The 22,060-nt window shown below is 51.1% G+C and overlaps 1 protein-coding gene across 2 annotated transcripts; it reads left to right on the forward strand.

Moving 5' to 3' along the window:
• Positions 1 to 8,624: 8,624 nt before the first annotated feature.
• Positions 8,625 to 19,910, forward strand: TRIB3 (tribbles pseudokinase 3). Of its 2 annotated transcripts, none has more exons than XM_082643899.1 (4): positions 8,625 to 8,841; positions 12,254 to 12,544; positions 15,642 to 15,934; positions 18,573 to 19,910. In XM_082643899.1, the coding sequence occupies exons 2-4, from the start codon at positions 12,254 to 12,256 to the stop codon at positions 19,060 to 19,062; spliced, it is 1,074 nt and encodes a 357-aa protein (XP_082500025.1). In that variant the 5' UTR covers positions 8,625 to 8,841; the 3' UTR covers positions 19,063 to 19,910. The 2 variants fall into 2 exon arrangements, with proteins under 2 accessions (XP_082500025.1, XP_082500026.1); XM_082643900.1 differs by having other exon boundaries at positions 8,625 to 8,836.
• Positions 19,911 to 22,060: the final 2,150 nt, after the last annotated feature.

The raw sequence follows: 22,060 nt of genomic DNA on the forward strand, positions 1-22,060 counted from the left end.
GATGGATCTTTAAGACAACAGCCTTCCCTTGATCCTTCAGTCTTCCCCACAGCTACTGTTCATTTTTTACTCTACTTTGTAGCAAAGGCCTTTTTGAAAAAATTGTCTGTACTCACTGTCTCTGATTCCTCTTCTCTCTTAAATCTATTTGGATCATACTTCTACCTGCCCACTCCATCCCCACTGAAACTGCTCTTGTCAAGGTCACCTAGTTGCCAAATTCAATGCTCAATTCTCAACCTTCATCTTCTTGACTGACCAATAGCTTCTGACACAGTTGAACACTCCCTGCTCTGTGATACACCTTCTCTCTTCACTTAGCATCCAGGCCTCTACGCTCTCCTGGCTGTCAGAAGGACACTCCTCACGGGTCACTCCTTGGCTTCTCCCCAACCCTGCCTGCTGGAGTGGTCCAGCACTCAGTCGCTGCTGCTCTCATCCAGCCTCATGTCCATGACTCCAGATCTATATCTTCAGCTCATACCTCTCCCCTGAACTCCAGTGCGTACATCCAACTGCCTATCCGACGGCTCCTCTACAATGTCTAAAAGACATCTCAAACTCAGCACAACCAAAGCTGAATCTCTGGTTTTTCCCCAAACACCTTGCTCATCTCACCTGATGGCAGCTCCGTACCTGCAGTTGCTGAGGCCAACAAAGCTTGGGGGCATCCTTGACAAACCATTTCCCCTCACATTCCACATCTGAAACATCAGCAAGCCTGTTGCTTTAAAATATACCCAGAATCAAATCACATCTCACCACCTGCATAGCTACTGCCTTGCTCTGAGCCACCAGAGTTCTTCAGCTGATTTATTGCAACACTGCTCCTCTCTCTCCAGAGTCTTTTCAAAGGCCTCCAAAGCCCCAGATGGTCTGAACCCCCATTTACCTCTCTGACCTCATCTACCACCACCTCCCTTCACTTGCTCTCCACTCCAGCCATACCAAACAGGCTTCCCCTTGGAGACTTTGCATAAGCCATTCCCCTGCCTGAACAATGTGTCCTCCAAACAGTCTCATGGCATCCACTGGACAACCCTACCTACTACCTACCTCCACCCTGCCCTCCTGATTCTCTTTCCCCACTCTTTTCCTTTTTTTTTTTTTTTTTTTACTTTTTCTCCCTAGCACCTATCACCCTCTAACATACCCTTACTTTAAGTATTTCTTATGTTAATTATTTCTTGCATATTTTCTCTCTACTGGGATGTAAGCACTTTTTTGTTATTACATCATCTGTTACATCAGATATATACATGTTATTTTCTCTGCAGTATTTCCAGCCTCTAGAACAGTGTTTGGCAGGTAGTAGGTACTCAATAAATATTTGTTGAATGAATATATAAATGGTTTGATTGATGCTGGAGAGATATACAGGTGGTGGGAGTTTGGATGGTGATGGTTGAATGGAGCGTAGATGGAAGAATGGAGAGATGGTAGGAGAAAGTTGAATGGATAAACAGTGGGGAATGGGTTACATGTGAATGGTAAATGGATGGATGAGGGTTGAATAAATAGGTGGAGGGATTTAATTCATCCAGCTACTATTAACTGAGTAGTTACCATGTGTCAGGCTCTATACCAAGTACTGGAGATATGCTGGTGAGCCAAACCAGCAGGTGCCTACCCTAAGGGGGCTTACAGCTGAGTGGGGGAGACAGATATATATATAATCAATATGTATATTGTATATACATATATATTATGTATATTATGTATAATAAAATATATGTATAATTCCAAATACTAATATGTGCCCTGAAGGGAAAGAACAGGATGCTCTGAGAGAGAAAAATATGGATGAGCGATGGAAAAATGGTCAATAAATGGGAAGATGGAGGTAGATAGGACTTGGGCTGAGTTGCCTTATATTAATGGTCCCAGGTTGCCATGCACACCATCTGTTTCCAGACCCAGGGCCTCCCCACACTCCACCTGTATATTTAACCTCAGAGACACTGTCCTCTCTCTCCCCGCACTGACTCAGCACCTGCCCAGCCCCTCCCCAGTGGCCCTGCCTGACTCCACATCCAGCCCCCATCCTGCTGAATCACAGTCTTGGGCTAGTCAGAGGACAGCTCCATGGGGCCCTCAGTTCAACCCAGCCCCTTGGCCATCCTCATCTTCGGAGGGGGTAAGATACCCACAAGGGAGGTCGGCAGGTGCCAAGCTCTCGATGCCTGGGCCTGAGCGCAGCTCCTGATTCTCAGGAGAGTATCTCTGACCAGGCCTAAGGTGAGAGTTTGGCTTATCTGGGGACTGGGGTAAAGGGTAGTGGATTAGAGCTGAGTCTGTCTGCAGGACTATACCTCAGTCAGGAGCTGGCCTTGGAATTTAGGTCAGGGGTCAAGATGGGAGAAGGTGGGTGCCTCATCAGTGACCAAGTCAGCACTCAGCCTGGGACCAGGGTCAGGATCTAGCCATGGCTGTGGGCAGTGATCAGGGCTCAGGCTACATCTGAAGGTTCAGGTCAGGGTTTAGTCAGAGTCCTCAGTCAGGGAATAGGGCTCAGTCTATGACCAGTAAGGATCAGGGCTCAGGCAGTGTCCAGGGCACTGGCCTAACCTCCTCTTTCTCCAGGGAGGGGCTGAGCGGGTGGGTTGACCTGGACTGGTTGAAGAGCAGTTTCCAGCCTAATTTCCATCACCCGGAGACATGAGCAGCACCTGCCCCAAACCCTCCCCTCCATCCTCTGGCCCTGGCTAGGTCATGCCCTAGGGGCCAAGTCTGGCTCAGTGTCTCCAACAAGACCTAACCATCCTCACTCTGGTACCCCGGGGGCCCCGGGCTAGGGGTGGGGTAGGGGTAGGGCTGTGGAGCAGGACTCTATGCCTGACCCAGGAGGGCGCCTTGCGCAAGGCTTTCTGACGCAACTGGATGCTGGCTGAACACCTCGGCACCCCCCACTCCACACCCTGAAAGCTTTTCGCAGAAAGGGAAGGGCCAGGCAGTGGCCTGGATTGAACACACATAATCCCTTTCCTTCCCTGGCCCTGGTGGCCTCAGGACAGGAAGGAGGCAGGTCAGAAAGAAGGCAGGGCAGGGATCAGATGATTCAGCAACCCAACTCAGCAGGACTCCAGGATCAGGAGGGGGTGGATCTGGGGCTCTCTCCTCCCTGCAGCGGGAAGGTAAAGTCAGGATCCCTGGAAGTTCCTAGAGTGCCACCCCCAACACACACAAAACAGTAATTATGTGGCTGAGCCCAGAGCAGAACTGGTGGCTGCCCAAGGTCACCCAACTCTCAGAGGCAAGGTCAGAACCAGACACCAGCTTTTGTCCTGGGTTTCCAGCTCCTCCCACCACAGTTGGGGGTTAGGACCCCTCACACTTGGGGAGGGCATAGGACTTCCCCAGGAACTTTCAATCATTCTTGTTGAGACTCCTGAATTAGTGGACCAACATGGGCTTTGGAGCCATACAGACCTGGGTTCAACACCCCTGCCTTACTGTGTGATCCTGGGCAGGCTACTTCCTCTGTCTGACACCTGGTTTCCTCACTTGTAAAATGGGCATAAATTCACTCTTAGCTCACAGGGTTGTGGCCAGGATTACATGAGAAAGCAGATGGAGGGCACAGCCTAGGCATGCCACATGGGGGATGCTCAGCTCTCAAGGGGTGTGTGCTTGGGGGTGGAGGTAGAAGCCCGGGCCCCCTGGAAATAACGTTAATCACTTATCATCAAGTGCTTACCCTGTGCCAGGAACTCTTCTAAGCTCTTTACTTGTAATTAACTCATATAACTCTCCATTTAATCCAATAATAGTTCCCCATAACAGTAAACAGTTCAGTAACCCTATCAGGAGGAATCGATCCTCAATTCCATTGATAGATGAGGGCTCTGGGTCTCAGAGTAGCTAAGTGACTTGCTCAGTGTCATCCAACTAGGACAGGCCAAGGAGGCGGTGTACCCAAAGACCACCCAGGGTTTCAGCCAGACCTGGCTCCACATCCCACTGCCTACCCCCCTCCTTAGGCAGTGATGTCACATCTCTGAGCCCCAGTTTCCTCATCTGCCTCCAGGGATGAAAACATCAACTTGGTGGGGAAGTTTGTGGAGGCATCAGATGATGTAAGGGAGGCACCCACACAGGGCCATGCTGGATCCATGGGCACAAGAATCACACTCTTCATGAAGAAAACGCAGGCCCACGGGCCAGAGCTGGATCACCCAACACAGCCGTGCCTGCAACGGGACCACCACTGGGCTGGTGCTGTGCCCAAACACTGGCCTTCCTGCCTTTTCTGCGGCCCAGCCTGAACCAGATTCGGATGCTGAGAGATTTCTGCCAAGCCCCTGGAAAACCCCAGAGACAGGGGAGGTACCCAGTCTCCTAATAAATGCTCCCCAAGAGGAGCACAGGTCCAGAGCTGCAACTCTTGAATCACCCACAGTTTTTCCCAAATTGATTGACCCAAATCCATTTACCCACCTGTCTTATTAGTTCTGTAATGTTTTTCTTTCAATCAGCTCATTTTTAAAAACTTAGATAAATTCATCTAAAAGGGAAAAAATTTTAAATCACTGACCTCAAATGGAAAGCCCCTATCATTTGCCATAAAGAGGAAGTAACTGTAAAATTAATTACTAGGAAAACAAAACAAAATTCTTTTTTTTTTTTTTTTTTTGCGGTACACGGGCCTCTCCCGTTGCGGAGCTGTGCTCCGGACGCGCAGGCTCAGTGGCCATGGCTCACGGGCCCAGCCGCTCTGCGGCATGTGAGATCCTCCCTGATCGGGGCACGAACCCGTGTCCCCTGCATCGGCAGGCAGACTCTCAACCACTGCGCCACCAGGGAAGCCCAAAACAAAATTCTCTAGCTGAGCTCTGCTCTCCCTTCTTTAACATTGAGGTGTTAAGAGCACAGACACTGTTAAATGAGACTTTCTCCCCCAGTAATTGCAGGAACTGGAAGAAAATCAAAAGGAAATACGTGTATCACAATATGATTCAATGTTATTTAATAGAGTCTTGAGACCCTAAAACCATCTGGCATCCTACTACTGCTGTATGCAACATACTTGGGAAAACCCTGACCTAATCCAACTCTCTTCCTAGTTTACACATAAGAAAATTAAGGCTCCCAAAGAGGAGAAGACTTGCCCACAATCTCACAGAGTGAGTGGCTTCAGCCAGATCTGAATGCAACCAGAACTCTTTCTAAGCCATCGTTTCAATTTTGTGAGGGAAAACCTAAAGATGAAAGTTTTGAGGACACCAGTGGTGGAATTTCAGGCATACAGTAGGCACCAGCAACACCTAGGTGGAGAGGAAGTTAAGCACAGCAGTCCCCAGACCCCACCTCCTCTCCTCCCTCTGAGTTCCTCCCGGCATTGCTGAGGGTCCTCAGAACTACAGCAAATAGAAATGCAGCCTGCTTGGCTCAGGGACTTGGGCAGAGGGATGTTCTGAGCCTGGAGAGAAGGAAATTCATGAAAGCCGAGCTCTCTCTTCAGGAAAGTGCACATTTTTGCATTTAATTTGAGGGGGGGAGTGTTGGTCTCCTTTTATTTTCTCACTTTTTAACAAATGCTTATATAGCATTTATTCTATTTGGTTTTTTTAAAGAATAAATGTATTTATTTTTGGCTGTGTTGGGTCTTCGTTGCAGTGCATGTGCTTCTCATTGCGGTGGCTTCTCTTGTTGCGGAGCACGGGCTCTAGGTGTGAGGGCTTCGGTAGTTGTGGCACGTGGGCTCAGTAGTTGTGGCTCGTGGGCTCTAGAGCACAGGTTCAGTAGTTGTGGCACACGGACTTAGTTGCTCTGCGGCATGTGGGATCTTCCTGGACCAGGGCTTGAACCCGTGTTCCCTGCATTCGCAGGCGTATTCTTAACCACTGCACCATCACGGAAGTCCCATTATATAGCATTTATATTCCAGGCACTTCACAAACATTGTCATTTAATCCTCATGACAAACCAATGAAGTAGATACTATTAAAATCTCCATTTTACAGATGAGGAAACTGAGGCACAGAGAGCTTAAGTAAATTACCCAAAATCTCCCTACTCGGCAGTGGTAAGATTTGAACCCAGGAAATGTGGTTTGACTATGACATAAGGATGCTTCAGTACATTTAATCATTTAATCCTGAAGACAACAATGCAAGGAAGGTATAATTAATCCCATTTTATAGATGGAGAAGCTGAGGCTCAAGGCTATTAGGCATCTTTGTTGTAGACCCAACAGGCTCTTCACTTCTTTGTTATACTTGCTGGACCCTGTGCCAGGGATTCTTGGTCTAGGGTGGTGTTACTCTGTATGGTAACCATTTGCCGCAGGTGGCTATTGACCATTTAAAGTGTGTATAGGGTGACTGAGGAACTGAATTTTTCATTTTTTTTAATTTTAATTTTAAAACAGGTAAAACATTTTCTCCATTAAACAAACCTTAATTGTTTTATACTTTAACATTCTTTATCCACTGACAATTTTACTTTAACCACTGACAATTTAGCTTCCATGCTGATTTGTGTCCAAACTAAGCGTAAAATATATGCCAGATTTTGAAGATATTAGTATGAAAAAAATTTAGGTTATCTCATTAACAATTTTTTACTATCTGTTGAAATTATAATATGCTATATATGTATTGGATTAAATAAACTATATTATTAAAATTAATTTCACCTGTTTCTTTTTATGCTTCTTTAATGCATAACTAGAAAATCTGAAACTACATATTTGGTTTTGTTATGTTCTATTGAAAAGTGCTGGTGTAGAGAATTGGGATTTGATACCCCTAACAGTGATAAGGTCCCCAAACCTGGGGTCCATGCCCAAGGTACAGTTCCAGTGACCATACCCACAAGTCTTGGAGGAGGCTTCTGGGTTGCAAAGATTGTGAAATGTCCCTGGACATTGTGGGCACTGGAATCAGCTGCCCCAGTTTCAAATCTCAAATCTGCTTCATATAATAAGCTGGGTGGTCATGGGTAAGCCTCTCACCTTGACTCACCTATAGAATAGAAGTGACATTGCCCTTTTCACAGTTCCTTAAGTGCCCCAGGGCCTTTGCACTTACTCTTTCCTCCATCTCCTCTCACATCTTTGCACTCCTCACCCCTTCTCTTCCTTAAGACCTTAGTTTAAACATCACCTTCCTGATGAGCCCTACTGAAAATAGCCAGCCCTCAGTCATATCTGATAGAGAATAAATTTATGCAATTTATTAAAGAAAATACATGATGCATGGCCTATTTTAAATGATCTTGGTTTATTGATTTTATTTTCCTGAGAATGGTCTGTTTCCCCACTGATTTATAAGATCCATGAGGGCAGGGATGAGTCAGTCTTGTCACTGCTGAGTTCCCAGCACTTAGAACAGGGTCTGACACAGCATGAAACAAAGTTAGGAATGTATAAGCAAGCGCAGCCACAGTCTGGCTTCAGAGAGGTGCTGGGAATACAACATCCCAGCCTTTCCTTGCCCCCTACAGCTGTGGGAGTGTCCACCTGAGTCTAGGTCCTGGTGTAGAAAATGAGTTCATTCATCCCTCCCAGGCATGGGAGTCTCCAGGGTTAAATGAGATCCCAGAACCCCCTGGTGTGCCCTGAAGGCTCTGAGACACAGGTGAGCTGGTCCCTGGAGTTCTGCAACCAAGGAAACAAAGGTGACTCCACCTGCCTCCCATCAACCTCTGCATGGAGGAGTTACTTTTCGACACTGGTGAATTCAGACATCAAGGCCTTAAAGGGATTGGACCCCCGGGGCTGCACAGGGATGCTTCACCAAACAGTGAGTGGCACCTGGGCTTCCCACCCCTGGGGTGCAAGTCCTGTTATGGGTGCCGTCCCTCTCTGAGCCTCCACTGTCTCCACTCTGTTTACTGAGCATCTACCATGTGCCACGCATTCTAAGCCTTTAACATTTGTTAACTTATTTAATCCATTTCCTGAGGTAGCACAGTGGGTCTGGGCAGAGTTAGGGTCTGAGCACACTTAGGCAGGCCGGTTCCAGGGGACTTGCTCTTAACTACCAGGCTGCACTGCCTCTATTAAATGAGTGCTGTGAAGCCCACCAGAACCCAGGCCTCTCCAGGGCACCACAATGGTTCTGTTGAGCCCAGAGTCAGCTCCTAAGTCTGTGGTCTTTGCAAAGCTCCTGGGTTGCTTTCCCATAGCTGGGCCTCAGGCTGCCCCTTAGTAGAATGGGGGAGAATGGAGCTTCCTGCCTGCCCAGGGTTCTCCTAAACGTTTAATAAAGCAATGGTGGGCAAGTGCTTTATTACCGCGGGGAGGGGGGGACACCCAGAAAACTGTCACGGTTTGCTGTTTTTCTCCTCCGCCCCATCCTGAGAAAGAAGGATGTTCTTCTATTTCACAGATGGGAAAACTGAGACTCAGAAAAGCAAAATGCTTTTTCCAAGGTGATAGGGAGAGCCAGCCACCGGCATCGCTTTGAATCTTCGAGCACGGGGCGGGAGGGGTAGGCAGGGGGCGGGGGTGGAAACAAGACACCCCTAGAGGGCCGGGACGGGTTCCGGGACCGCAAGCGGACCGCACGGAAGGGGTGGGGCGGGGCGCGCTCGGAGGTGACCCCGGGGGGCGGGGCTCAGGGGATGGTGCAATCCCGGGCCTGAGGGCATCTGGCGGTGGCTGAATTGCTCAGGTTTACATCACCCGGGCTGGAGCTGTAGCCCGGCGCTTTGGCGCCCCCGAGACATTCGCAGCGGAAGCGGCGGCGGCTCCGCACGCGTCCGGCTGCCTGGGACCGAAGCCGGAGCCCGACCTGGAGCCGAGCTCAGCCACGACGGAGCAGCGCGGGCCACCCAGGGGTGCTTGGGGACTCTGAGCTTGGCCGGCGCCAGGACTCCGTCGCGCGCGAGGGCAGGGTACCTGGCGGGGGCGGGAGGCTGCAGCCGGAGGGGCTGAGGGGCGGCCGGGAGCCTCGGGGGGCTGGGGTTGTCGCGTGTCACACGTACACACACACACACACACACACACACACACACACACACAACTTTTAAGGAAACCTACGGTCCGGGGAGCGACCTGGGCTGAGTGTTCCCGCCGGGCCCAGGTGACGCGGCCCCGCAGGGCGTGGGGTCGCCGAGCGTGGCCGATCAGGCTGGCGGGAGGATGCGTACCCGCGGGGCGTGGCAGCGTGTCCCGGGGGCGGAGGGTGTGTAGTGTCCGCATTTGTGTGAGTGTGGGACGGGCAGGGGAGTTGTGTGGCTGGGTGCGGGGAGGTCTGTGGGGTCACTGGGGGCCGGGGGGAGCCTGTCTACCTGTGGGATGTGTCCGTGCGGATCTGCTGGGGTCCGCGTGGGCCAGTGGGGTCCGGTTGGGGCTGTGTCTCCGGGGACCTTGCGAGCTATGCGGAGGGCTGAGCACCGGGCGGCAGGTGCGGGCCGTGCGGGGACGGCGGTGCCCGTGGGCGGGGGGTGGTGGTGGCGCAGGGTCAAGGGCAGCCAGGACGCGGCGCGAGGGCATGGGCCACGGGTGTGACGGGCCTGACGGCTACCGGTTTGCGAGCTGTAGGATGCGCGCGTATTCGGTTGTTGCCGACTGTGTGTGTTGTACCTGTTGATTCTGGGGTGTGGGGGCGAGGCCTCTTATCTCAGCCCAGGGGCCCAGCCTCCTTCCCTTTGCCCGCCCCTCCCAGGCCCCTCGCCGGCCCTCGGTTTCCGCTGAACCTTCTGCTCCGGGACCCCCGCCCCTCCGCCGCTTCCTCTCCCACGGCTTCAGATCCCGGCTGCCGAGGACGGGGCGAGGCCGCCCACTGCCTTCGCTGTGGGGGCGGGGTGGGCGGGGGGTCAGACTGTGACGGGCCACAACAAGGCGTGTGGCCTTGTTGGTATCCGTCCTGCAATCGTGAGTATGATAGTTGGGGGAGCTCTGTGTGCGTGTGCGTGCACGCTTGCCGGTGGAGGGCGACGTGTGTGTCTCTTAATGATGTGGGTGCCCCTCTCTGCCTTGTATGTGTGCCTTGGCTGGCTGGCTTGGACAGAGTGTGTTTTGGGGGGGCGTGTGTACACCCGTCTGCCCTGGGCTGTGTGAGTATGTGTGTTTGGTATGACCCGCCCTTATTCCCCTGGGAGTGTCAGGGACCAGCAAGAGGTAGAAATTAGGGGCTGCCTCCATCCTACGGCAGAGATTCTAATCTTGCCCTGTGGCATGCAAATTCCCTTGTTCACCTATAGACTCAGTTACCCCATATGTCCAATGGAGCTCATCCCAGGCCCTACCAGGCTCTGAGCCCTGGATAGGGCAAAAGCAGCCTGGGGTGCTGATGTGGCCATGGGAGAGCCACTCCAGGGAGTCTCAGGCTTTGCAGGGCAAAAAGCATCTACACAGACAGGGATCATCTTGCTTTACTCTCTGAATAGCCAGTGCAGTAAGGAGAGTCATCGTAACCTCATCTCTGCAGAAGTTTCTGAGACTCCCAAGAGTAGCACTTCAGCATCTTCAGCTGTGAGTAATAATAATAATAACAAACCAACAGTAGTGACCATTTCCTGACACCTACCCTGCAACAGGGCCATGTTAATTTATTTGTATTTTCATTTCATCATTACAAAAATCTTATGGGGTTTGCATCCACTTTACAGATGAGGGAATGGAGCCTCAGGAATTTTGAAGAACTTGCCTAGGGCTCTCCAGCCAGGAAGGGTCTGAGCCAGGATGACATCCAGGGAATATCTGATTACAGTCACCCCCTACTGCATTCTTACCAAGATGGGATTATGGTCTTTCATTCAAGATGGGGGCTCCCTCCCTCCCAAGGCAGCCCATGCATTTGGGAGCCCATGCATTTGGCATGATTGGAGAGATGGGCTTCAGTCAGAGAACTGACTCTGAGTGATGATCCCCCCTAATCCTGCCTAGGACTGTTGGGAAGGTCTTCACATGGCTGAAGTCTATCTCCCTCTCACACCTCATACCTGGGCCTCCTTGTTCCTCATCTGGAGCCAGGATGGGTGGGCAGACGGGTCCTGGAGAGAACCTTTCCTCCCTGACATGCCTTTGCCCTCTCCTCCACCCACCACACACACAGTGACACAGCTGTGCCCGGGGTGGGGGTGCGGGGTGCTTCCTCTGAAGTTGGATGAGTGAATCTTGGGGCTTTGAGAGACCTCCCCTCCCTGCCTCATTCTCACCTGATGGTAAAACTGAGCTGGCTGGTGGACTAACTCTGCATGTAGACAAAGTTCACATTTTAAAAAAGAAATACGCTCCATCTGTTTTGAAATACTCAAGCACTAAATGAATGTGGAATCTTTATTTTAAATTATTGAAATTGAAAATTCCCTTGCCTCCCTACCAAATCCCTTCCTCTCCTGGAGTCTCTCAGGAGGCCAGAAGCTACTGTGGCCAACTTAGTCTGGGTCCTTCCAGGCCTTTTCCTGTGCATTTACACACCTATAAATACAAATATGCAGATACATCATATTACATGCTGGTGGGGTTTTTTACATAAATGAGATCATCTTGGGTATATTGTTCAGTAGCTAGCTTTGTTCACTTGACAATAAGTATATTCATTCCAGAACATCCATTCATATGTAAATTCAGTATACACTTCATTGATTCATCATCCTTCATCATCCCTACTCCTCCTCCCCCTCCTTGCATCCCTCCCTACCTTTCAGAGGTAATAGCTGCCTATACTACAGCACTCAACAGATACAGTGCAAAGTCTCTCTTCCTCCCTCTCACCAACCGTCAAGTCCATCTCTCCACTGTACTTTTTTTTCACTTAACAGTTCACTCTGGAGATCTTTCCAATTAGCACATAAAGAATTTCCTTAGTCTTTTATATGGCTACAACTGTTCCACATATAGAGAAATATAATGTATTTAACCAGTCTCCTAATGATGGGCATTTAATTGTTTCTATCATATGGGCTGTAGGGATAACCTTGTACTTGCATCACTGCATCAGTATGTAGAGAGTTCCTGGTCTTTTTCAGAGCTGTATAGTATTCCACAGTGTGGCTGTACCATGATATTTTAACCAGTCTTCTACTGCTGGACATCTGGGGGAATTTCCTGCTTTTTGCTGTTAGACACAAGGCTCTGATTAGCAGCCTTTCACATATTTAATTTTTTGGTAGGCATTTAAATTGGAGGATAAATTCCCAGAAGTGGGACACCCAGTCAAGGGTATACGCATTTGTCCATTTAATGTACACCGCCAAGTCACCCTTCATAAAGGCTGTGCCAATGTATCCTCCCACCAGCAGACGAGAAGAGGGGACACCAAGCAGCCTTACTTTAGTGCTTTTCTCCCCTTCTTTCTAGATGCGAGCCACCTCTCTGGCTGTTCCTGAGGGTGTCCCCTCCAGGAAGAAGTGGTTGGAGTTCGATGATGACCTAGACACTGAGTGTCCCACCCAGAAACATGCTCGATGTGGGCCCCAGCCCAGGCTGCCCTCCTGCCAACTGCCCCTGAGCCCACCCGCTGCTCCAGTTCACACCCCTGCTGTGACCACTGCCTCCAGGCTTGGACCCTATGTTCTCCTGGAGCCTGAGGAGGGCAGCCGGACCTACCGCACCCTGCACTGCCCCACAGGCATGGAGTACATCTGCAAGGTACATGCCCCAGGGGCCACTGTCCCCGAGCATCACAGGGGGCTGGGAAAGGATTGCCAGGGCTGAGGGACCCTTATATTAATTTAGTTCTATTTTTATTGGGGAAGCAACCAGTGAATCCCCAGCTCTCTGTCAAGCTCCAGGCTGGGCTGAACCCGAGAGGTAAACCAGATGGTCCCAGCCCTGGGGGAATTCACAGCCTAGGCCCCATAGTATGATAAATGTTGCTGGGGTGGAACTTAGGGGCCATGAGAGCACAGAGAAGCCTCTAGTATATTCAAAGGCAGAGTCAGAAAAGGCTGAGTAGGAGTCAGCTAGGGAAAAGTGGGAGAAGGGAGTTCCAGGCAGGGGAAACAGCTATGCAGAGGCCTACAGGAGTGAGAGCATGGCACTTCAGAGAATTAAAAGGAGTTCATTATGGCTGGAGTAGAGAGGGGGTGCAGACAGGGCCAGCAGATGAGAGCTGGCAGCCACTGGTTGTGAAAGCATTAGGAAGAAGCCCCCACTAGGCTGTGGGGAGCCATTTAAAGTATTTGCACAAGGATAGGATGAGATATGATAGACCTCAGAACTCCTGGGAACCTGGAGGTCATTGGGCCTACCGGTGGCCATTTTACAGATGGAAAGACTGAGGTCAAGAGGAGAAGGGCCATGCATGAAGCCACATGGCATCAAGCCTGGATCCTAGGGCACAGTCCAGGGTTCCTGACAGAAATCAGAGTTCTTGGCAGAATTCAGGCAACAGGCAGGGCCAAGTGACCCATACAGGACACTGCCAGGTCTCAGCTCACAAGGACAGAGGTGAGAAAGCATAATCGTAGGTATTTCCTGTGCAGGTATTTACTGTCTAGTCTGCATCACTCCTCTAATCTTCACACAGTCTATGAGGTAGTTACTATTATTGGGCCCATTCTATAGATAGAGGACAGGCTCTGAGGTTCAGAAAGCTGTGGTTACTTGCCACCTCACAAAGCCAAGAGGTGTCAGAGCTGAGATTGGGCCCAAGCAGGTTAAGCCCAGAGCCGTGGGCCCCATGCTAGGACAGGTGGTTCAGATACAAGCAGGGCAGGTTTGCTCTGGTGGGCAGGGGTAAGGAGGATACGGAGACCCAGGTACACCGGGAGGGGTAGAAGGGGGCTGGGTCCCCTTGGGAAGGCACAGAGAGGCAGAGGTACTGAAGCCTCCATCCAACTGGGAGGAGCAGCAACGGTGGCTCCAGCTCCTGCTGATGGGGGTGCAGCGGGCAGGGCCAGACCTGGACATCACACTGGGCTCTGGGCTGCCTGATGCTGGTCCCCAGGGCTACCCCAGGTGCTCTAAGGAACCCCTGAACTCTGGGTCCCCTTCCTGCAGCATCACAGGGTTTTTTTTCTGTTCCCCTGGGGAGGGAGGTCCATGCTGAGAGGAACGACCATGGCAAGTTGGAGCCAGAAGCACCATGCTTTCACATGGCCCCAGATATTCAGGAACATTTAAAGAAATCTGCTGGGATGTGCCTGTTCCTAAGTCCAGCGTGAACTGTGGGGGCCGACCTGCTGTTTCCACATTGCCTAGGCTTTTCTGGTTGGTGTGTAGAAAGATCTACATCCTGTCTTCCTAGATTATCGCCTTATTCATTAATTCAACAGACTCTCAGTGAGCACTTGTACGTGCCATGCACCATGCACCATGTACCATGCTGTGGCTCAAAAGTAAACCAAGCTCTGCCCCCACAGTCCACGCTGGGGGTGAATGAGTGAAATATACGTCAGGTGATCTTAACTGCTATGGAGAGAAACTAGGAGCCGGGAGAGAAGGGAGTGGGGAGGGGAGGGGGTGAAGGTGATCTTAGCTGGGAAGTCCAGAAAGACCTCTCTGAGGAGGTGACTTTGAGCAGCGACTTGCACTGGGGGAGCCAGCCCTGTGGGTATCTAGAGGAGAACAATCAGGTGGCAGGAAAAGCAAGTGCAAATGCTCAGAGGCAGGGATGCGCTTGGCCTGACTTTTAAAAAAGTCTCCGTTTTTCGATTATTGCCTCCAGGCCACCCCAACTGTTTTGTTTTAACACATCTACTTGCATTTTTTCATGGATTAAATATGTATATGCTTTATTTATTTATTTTTATTTCCTGTGTGTCACAGACAAAATAACAAGCAAAGTGTTTAAAGGCAGATAAACCAAAGTGAGTAGACTGCTCTACCACTGATTAGCTGTGTGGCTTCCAAGTCACCTTCCTCTGAACATCCTTTCAGGAATATGGCAAGGTTTCCATCTAATGTCCATAAAGCCCCTAGCATCTTTCCCCACAACCTCCCCACTCTCACCACGGGCCCCACCTTCCTCCCCCACCCCATTCCAGCCATACTGATCTTTGGCTGGGTTTCTAGAGCAGCTCAGGTTCTTTCCTGCCTCAGGACCTTTGCACTGCCTGTGCCTCCCACCTAGAAAGCTTATCCCTTGGGCACCTCAATCATTCAGGTCACTTCCTCAGAGTCCCTTCCAGACTACACTTTCTAAAATAGGTGCCCCCTGCCAGAATACTCTTTATTCCAGCATTCCTTTGCAATTCTTATCAGAATTTGTAAGTATTTAGTTTTTTTGGCCTGTTTACTGTCTCATGTATTGGACTATGGGCACCAGGAGGGCAGGGACCATGGCTGTCCGTCAAGTTAGCGCCCCAGTGGCTGGTTCAGGTAGGCATTCAATGCCTGCTTGTGGAATAAAGGAAAGGGTGGGTGGGCAGTGAATCCTAGAGAATGGTAGCCATATTGATGATGAGGAGAAGGATGAGTTACTTCTGCATTATCTGCTCTTTTGGAATCCCTCTGGGGGGTTATTTTTGTTCAGGTTACCTGTTATTTTTAATTATCTGAGGTTTGAGGCCACATGAGCTCACAGCTAAGAGCACAGATGATGGAGAACAGGGATTCAATCCCAGCCCTGCCCCTTGCTGGCCATGTGGCCCTCCGCTTGGTCAGGATTGAGTGACCTGCTGCTGAAGTGCTGGGGCACAAGGCCCAGCACACAGTAGTGTCTAAAGGGTTGGCTGTGACTGGCTGCAAGGCCGACCTGGGCCCCACGGGGTCCCCACCCGTATTCACACCGGGCTCCCAACAGGTGTACCCGGCCTGCGAGGCCCTGGCGGTGCTGGAGCCCTACTTGCGGCTGCCCCACCACTGCCATGTGGCCCGGCCGGTGGAAGTCCTGACAGGCACGCGGCACCTCTATGCCTTCTTCCCGCGGCCGCATGGGGACATGCACAGCTTGGTGCGCCGCCGGCGGCGCCTCCTGGAGCCCGAGGCCGCAGCGCTCTTCCGCCAGATGGCCGCCATCCTGGCGCACTGCCACCAGCACGGGCTGGTCCTGCGCGACCTCAAGCTGCAGCGCTTCGTCTTTACTGACCCGGAGAGGTGAGCGTGGCCACGGATAAGGCCTTGACTGATGTTCTGGTCACAGTTAGATTGAGGTTATGCATTTTTGGCAAGAATACCACAGAAGCCATAGGGCCTTCTCAGCCTATCCTATCAGGAGATACGGGCTGCTGATACGGATTGCTGTGATGTTAACCTCAATCTTTGGTTAAGGTGGCTTCTGCCAAGTTTCTCCACTGGAAGTTTCCTAATTTACCATTTACAATTAATAAATACCTTGGGAGCTTCCCTGGTGGCGCAGTGGTTGAGAGTCCGCCTGCTGATGCAGGGGACGCGGGTTCGTGCCCCGGTCCGGGAAGATCCCACATGCCGCGGAGTGGCTAGGCCCGTGAGCCATGGCCGCTGAGCCTGCGCGTCCGGAGCCTGTGCTCCGCAACGGGAGAGGCCACAGCAGTGAGAGGCCCGCGTACCGCAAAATAAATAAATTAATTAAAATTAAAATTTAAAAAAAATAATAAAGTAAATACCTTGGGCAATACCTTGTAATTAATCAGTACTCTGAGGTTCTTTCAGGCTCTGCATGTAAATATCCTGCTTCTGCTTAAACTTTCACCCACTAATTTCAGCCACCATCCATTTCTGCCTGTAGCAGTTATTCCTAGGATGTTTGCCTAAGGGTGGTTTTCTATTTCCTTTTACATTCTATACTAAAATGAACATGCTTTTAGTCAGAAGTAGAATGTAAATTTTATAATGATTTTTAAGCTAATACACAGCTTCAAATAATTTTGAACTTAGGGTGAGTACAACACCCCCAGACCACCCAGAAGTGAGAAAAGTACTTTCTTCCCTTTTCAAGGCAATAGTTTGAGAAGCACCATCAGAAGAGGGATGGTGGAATCAGACAAACCTGGGTTCAAATTCTGGTTCTACTTTTTAACTTGCAATTTGTCCTTGAGCAAGGGCTTCACCTGCCTGAACCTTGACTTCTTTATCTGAAAAATGGGCCAATAATGCTACACCTCAGCCCACCCCCTGTGCAGTGATTCACAGGACTAGTCAGCGTTTTCAGACAGGCACCCAGGAAGTGGTGCCATGGGAACAAGATTAGTAGCAGTGGTAATAGTATGCTTCCTATTAAAGTAGTCTAGAGTGCTCTGTGGGAGTTATTTATTTATTTATAATTAATTAATTAATTTTTGGCTGCGTTGGGTCTTCATTGCTGCATGCGGGCTTTCTCTAGTTGTGGCTAGCGGGAGCTACTATTTGTTGCAGTGCGCGGGCTTCTCATTGCGGTGGCTTCTCTTGTTGCCAAGCACAGGCTCTAGGCATGTGGGCTTCAGTAGTTGTGGCACGCGGGCTCAGTAGCTGTGGCTCGCGGGCTCTAGAGTGCAAGCTCAGTAGTTATGGCACACGGGCTTAGTTGCTCTGCAGCATGTGGGATTGTCCCAGACCAGGGCTCGAACCCATGTCCCCTGTGGTGGCAGGTGGATTCTTAACCACGGTGCCACCAGGGAAGCCCCGTGGGAGTTATTTAAAGCAGAAGTTGCAAATGGTGGTCTGCACACACTTTTTTTTTTTTTTTTGCCCCACATTCCTGTTTGTGTTTTTAATTAAAATTGGTTGCGGGAATCCGCTGGTGGTCCAGTGGTTGGGACTCTAGGCTTCCACTGCGGGGGCCCCAAGTTCAATCCCTGGTCAGGGAACTGGGATCCCACAGGCCATGCGGCACGGCCAAAAAAAAAATAATAAATTTTTTAAAAAAGGGACTTCCCTGGTGATCCAGTGGTTATCAACGCTCCCCATGCAGGGGGCCCCCGTTCGATCCCTGGTCAGGGAACTAAGATCCCACATACCTCAACTAAGCCCGCACGCCACAACTACTGAGCCTGCGCCACAACTAGAGAGCCCGTGCACCACAATAAAGACCCAGCGCAGCCAAAATTAATTAATTAATTAAAACAATAAATAAAATTGATTGCTAACTTTTTAAAAGCTGGGATTTTTTTTCATTAAAATATGACCTCTGACTTCTCTTGTGGAAAAGGGGACCATGGAGCCGCCTAGGAACTACATAAGCAGCTCATAGCGCTGGCTCTGGGCTGGAGAGAGCCAGGATTCAATTCCAGCCCTGCTCCCTGTGGCTGCAAAATGGTGTCTTCCTCATCGGTTGTATGAGGGTGACATGACATACACCAGGTGGAAGCTTAACCCAGGGTCAGGTTCGCAGTGGACGCTCCAAATAGTGACTGTAATGCTCTTAGTGGTGCCCTTTTTAGGCAGGGTTTGTGCTGAGATAGTTGGCACAGTCCCTACTTTTAATTTTGTTACCTGCCTAGACCCTAAGTTTGCATCTGGCTTAACAGAGGCTTAATGCCCTCAGCCACCTGAGTACGCACCGCCCCACACCAGGCCCCCGCCCCAGAGACAGTTGGGAAATGTGTTCCTCTCAGAGTCCTAGTTCAAATTTAATTGCTCTGTGACCTTAAGACATGACTTAATCTCTCTGAGCCTGGACTTCCTCATCTGTAATACGGGATTAATCAGCCTCACAGGACTGGCTCATGTCTGGCAAATGCCAGCAGGCACTTGGGAAATGGGTGCCATTAAGTGTGACAATGTGGGGTGGTGGCATGGGGGTCCCACTATCTGACCCCCTGTCTCTCCCCCTGCACAGGACAAAGCTGGTGCTGGAGAACCTGGAGGATGCCTGTGTGCTGACCGGGCCTGACGACTCCTTGTGGGACAAGCACGTGTGCCCAGCCTATGTGGGCCCCGAGATCCTCAGTTCCCAGCCATCCTACTCCGGCAAGGCAGCAGACGTCTGGAGCCTGGGCGTGGCACTCTTCACCATGCTGGCTGGCCACTACCCCTTCCAGGACTCAGAGCCTGCCCTGCTCTTTGGCAAGATCCGCCGTGGGGTCTTTGCCCTGCCCGAGGGCCTCTCAGCCCCGGCCCGCTGCCTGGTCCGCTGCCTCCTCCGAAGAGAGCCAGCTGAGCGGCTCACGGCCTCAGGCATCCTGCTGCACCCTTGGCTGCGGGAGAATGTGATCCCTACACCCCCCTCACGATCCAGCCTCTGCGAGGCTGACCAGGTGGTCCCAGAAGGGCTGGGGCTGGAGGAGGCAGAGGAGGAGGGAGAGAGAGACGTGTGTCTCTACGGCTAACGCCACCCTACTGGACTCTCAGCCCCAGACTGCCAGTTGAGGCTGGGGTATCTCTAAGCTCTCTCCTGCCTCTTTGAACTGAGCCAACAACCTTAAGTGCCTTCTGGGAGGGAGAGAGGAGGAGGTGTGTGTGGAGTGTGCTGGATGCACACACCTGTGCACATGATCTCATGCCTCACCGAGTCCTCGGGAGCTCGCTGTGCCAAGCCCCGCTCCCAGTGCTGGGAACACAGCAGTGAACGACAGAGACAAAACTCCTGCTCACAGAGCTGACAACACTTTCCATGCCCACCGGGCAGTGTCTACACTGAGCACCCACAGTGCAGGTATTGGCATCCACTCATGCTGATGCCCAGGTACCTCTGACATGGGACAGTCCCTTTCACAAACAACCCAGCTGCCTTTCTATCTTGCACCTTTTCAGAGAAAGGGAAGCATCCCTGTGCCAAAGGCTCCAGGCCCCTCCCCTGTAACTCAGGACTCTAGAGAACAGACCATGCTGGGAATTGTGCTCCCAGCAGCTCTGTCCTCTTGGTCAAGGGCTTCTCCATCCAGGCCTGAGCCAAGGATTTGGGCTGGAAGATCAAGAGTGCAGATGGTGAGGCTGGTCTTCATCTAATTCAAAGAGTAGCCTGGAGTGAAGGGCCAGGCCTGTCCACCTCAGTGGCCCCTGACCTGAGCACCAGAGTTGGGCCGGGATCAGGCAGGTTCTGTCCCCTGGCCTCCTGAAAAGTCCCAAGCTCTGTTCTAGGGACACTTGGGGTCCAGGACCCTATATCAACACTGTGGGTTTTGGATGCCATGGGTATATGTTTTTATCTTGTGCCTAATAAAGGAATTATGAAGTACTGTCATTTCTCCTGGTTATTTCATCCATCTCCTCCTCCCCATCTCTTATGAGTTTTCCCTGCCTCCAAACCAGCCCCAGGGTGAAAGGCCAGAGGCCTTCTGTGTCAATCTCAGCTTGAGTGGTTCATGAGAACAGAAGACCCAATAGGTCTTCTTCCCTCATTCCCTCTGTTCCTTCTGGATGTCTTGGCGTCTCAGGATACTTTTTGGCTGCATGTAACTGAAACCGTGAGTTAAAGTGGCTTTAAAAGGAAGAAAACGTATTTCACACAAAGCAAGAGGTCAACAGGTGGGGAGTGGGCTTCACGGCTGGTTGATTCGGCTCTCAGAGCTGTTAGCAAGGACCTGGCTCCCTAGGCTCATTCTGTCTCTTTGCTCTGTTGTCCCAGGTAACTGCTGGCACAATGGCTACAGCAGTCCCAGGTGTCACTTGAGAACTCAGTACTCTGGAGTCAGGTTACCTGGAATTAAATCCTGGCTCCAACACTCACTAGCTGTTTGACCCTCGGCAAGTTTCTGAATCACTCTATACCTCAGATTCTTTTTTTTTTTTTTTTTTTGTGGTACACGGGCCTCTCACTGCTGTGCCCTCTCCCATTGCGGAGCACAGGCTCCGGACGCGCAGGCTCAGTGGCCATGGCTCACGGGCCCGGCCGCTCCACAGCATGTGGGATCTTCCCGGACCGGGGCACGAACCCGCGTCCCCTGCATCGGCAGGCGGACTCTCAGCCACTGCGCCACCAGGGAAGCCCTAATTGGGGATTTTATATGCAATTGGGAGCTAAACACAAAATATCACACTGTGGCCCTGCCTGATTATTCATTCACCTAGCAATTCAACAACTATTCCTAATGCCAACCAACGGTAGAGCAGGTCCCATGCAAGACGGATGCAATGTGGTCCCTGCCCTCATGGACTTCAGTCTAACAGAGGAGACAGATGTTAAACAGATAACCACACAAATGAAGAAATTAATTATACCTGTGTCTTTGTGGCAAAGACAAGCGTCACCAATAAGTCCCATGCCCTAGCCTCCCTTACAGTCACAGGACTAGTTTTGACCAATGGAGTGTGTGTAGAAGTGACATAGGGGTGGTCACTTCCGGGCTAAAGCAATTGAAAGCTGATGGGCCTCAATCCCTGTCTTTCCCTTCCACAACTACCTTGAGGCCATGCGTTCCCTTAGCTACAAGATAGAGGAGGACCACCAGATCCACACTGGATTTTACTGAGCAAGAAATGAAGCTTCCTATGTTAAGTCTTTGCAATTTGGAGTTTGTCTGTTGGGGAGTTAGTGTTAATTACCATGACTAAGAAAAACTTGCCACAAGGGAAGGAAGGGAAATTCTCTTCCCCAGTAACTAGGCTGTATCAGTCTTTGCTGCATTACAAACCCCCAAACATAGTGGTTCGTGATTGTCTGTGTCAGCAGTTTGGGCTGGGCTCAGCTGGTCATTCATGCAGCTGCAGGCAAAGGGCGGCTCACCAGGACAGCTCAGCTTCACTCACTTGTCTGCCGATTGGCAGGCTCCAGGGAGCCTTGGCTAGGATGACTCATCTCCGCTCTACGTGGTCTCAGCCTCCAACAGACTCTGCACTGGCTCCTTCATGTGGTAGTCTTGGGGTTTCAAAAAGCAACAAGGGGCTTCCCTGGTGGTGCAGTGGCTGGGAGTCCGCCTGCCGAGGCAGGGGACACGGGTTCGTGCCCCGGTCTGGGAAGATCCCACATGCCGCGGAGCGGCTGGGCCCGTGAGCCATGGCAGCTGAGCCTGCGCGTCCGGAGCCTGTGCTCCGCAACGGGAGGGGCCCCAACAGTGAGAGGCCCGCGTACAGCAAAAAAAAAAAAAAAAAAAAAAAGGCAACAAGGAAGAACAAATCCCAGTGCCCAAGCTGTGCTTCTGTCACATCAGCATGTCCCACAGACAGATCCAGGAGGTGGGGAATTAATTCTCCCTCTCAGTGGGGGGACCTGAATATAATATGTGGCCTTTTTTTTTTTCTTCAATATACAACATGAGGTGTACTTGATCAAGTAAGTTGACTACAGTGTACCTAAAACTGAACCTGCAGGTAGTAGATCCCTGGGCCAATTGCTTGGTGTCTCTGGGCCTCAGACTGTTCCCCTCCTTTTGTGTGGTTAAGCCCTGC

This window comes from Mesoplodon mirus, assembly GCF_964341445.2.
Source record: "Mesoplodon mirus genome assembly, chromosome: 15".
In the NCBI taxonomy this organism is placed as follows: domain Eukaryota; kingdom Metazoa; phylum Chordata; class Mammalia; order Artiodactyla; family Ziphiidae; genus Mesoplodon; species Mesoplodon mirus.

Excerpts from the sequence above, each read along its gene's own strand:
- TRIB3 (XM_082643899.1), top strand. The coding sequence starts at position 12,254 with ATGCGAGCCACCTCTCTGGCTGTTCCTGAGGGTGTCCCCTCCAGGAAG. Across the intron at positions 12,545-15,641 it reads GCATGGAGTACATCTGCAAG|GTGTACCCGGCCTGCGAGGC; the intron begins GTACATGCCCCA and ends GGCTCCCAACAG. Across the intron at positions 15,935-18,572 it reads GTCTTTACTGACCCGGAGAG|GACAAAGCTGGTGCTGGAGA; the intron begins GTGAGCGTGGCC and ends CCCCCTGCACAG.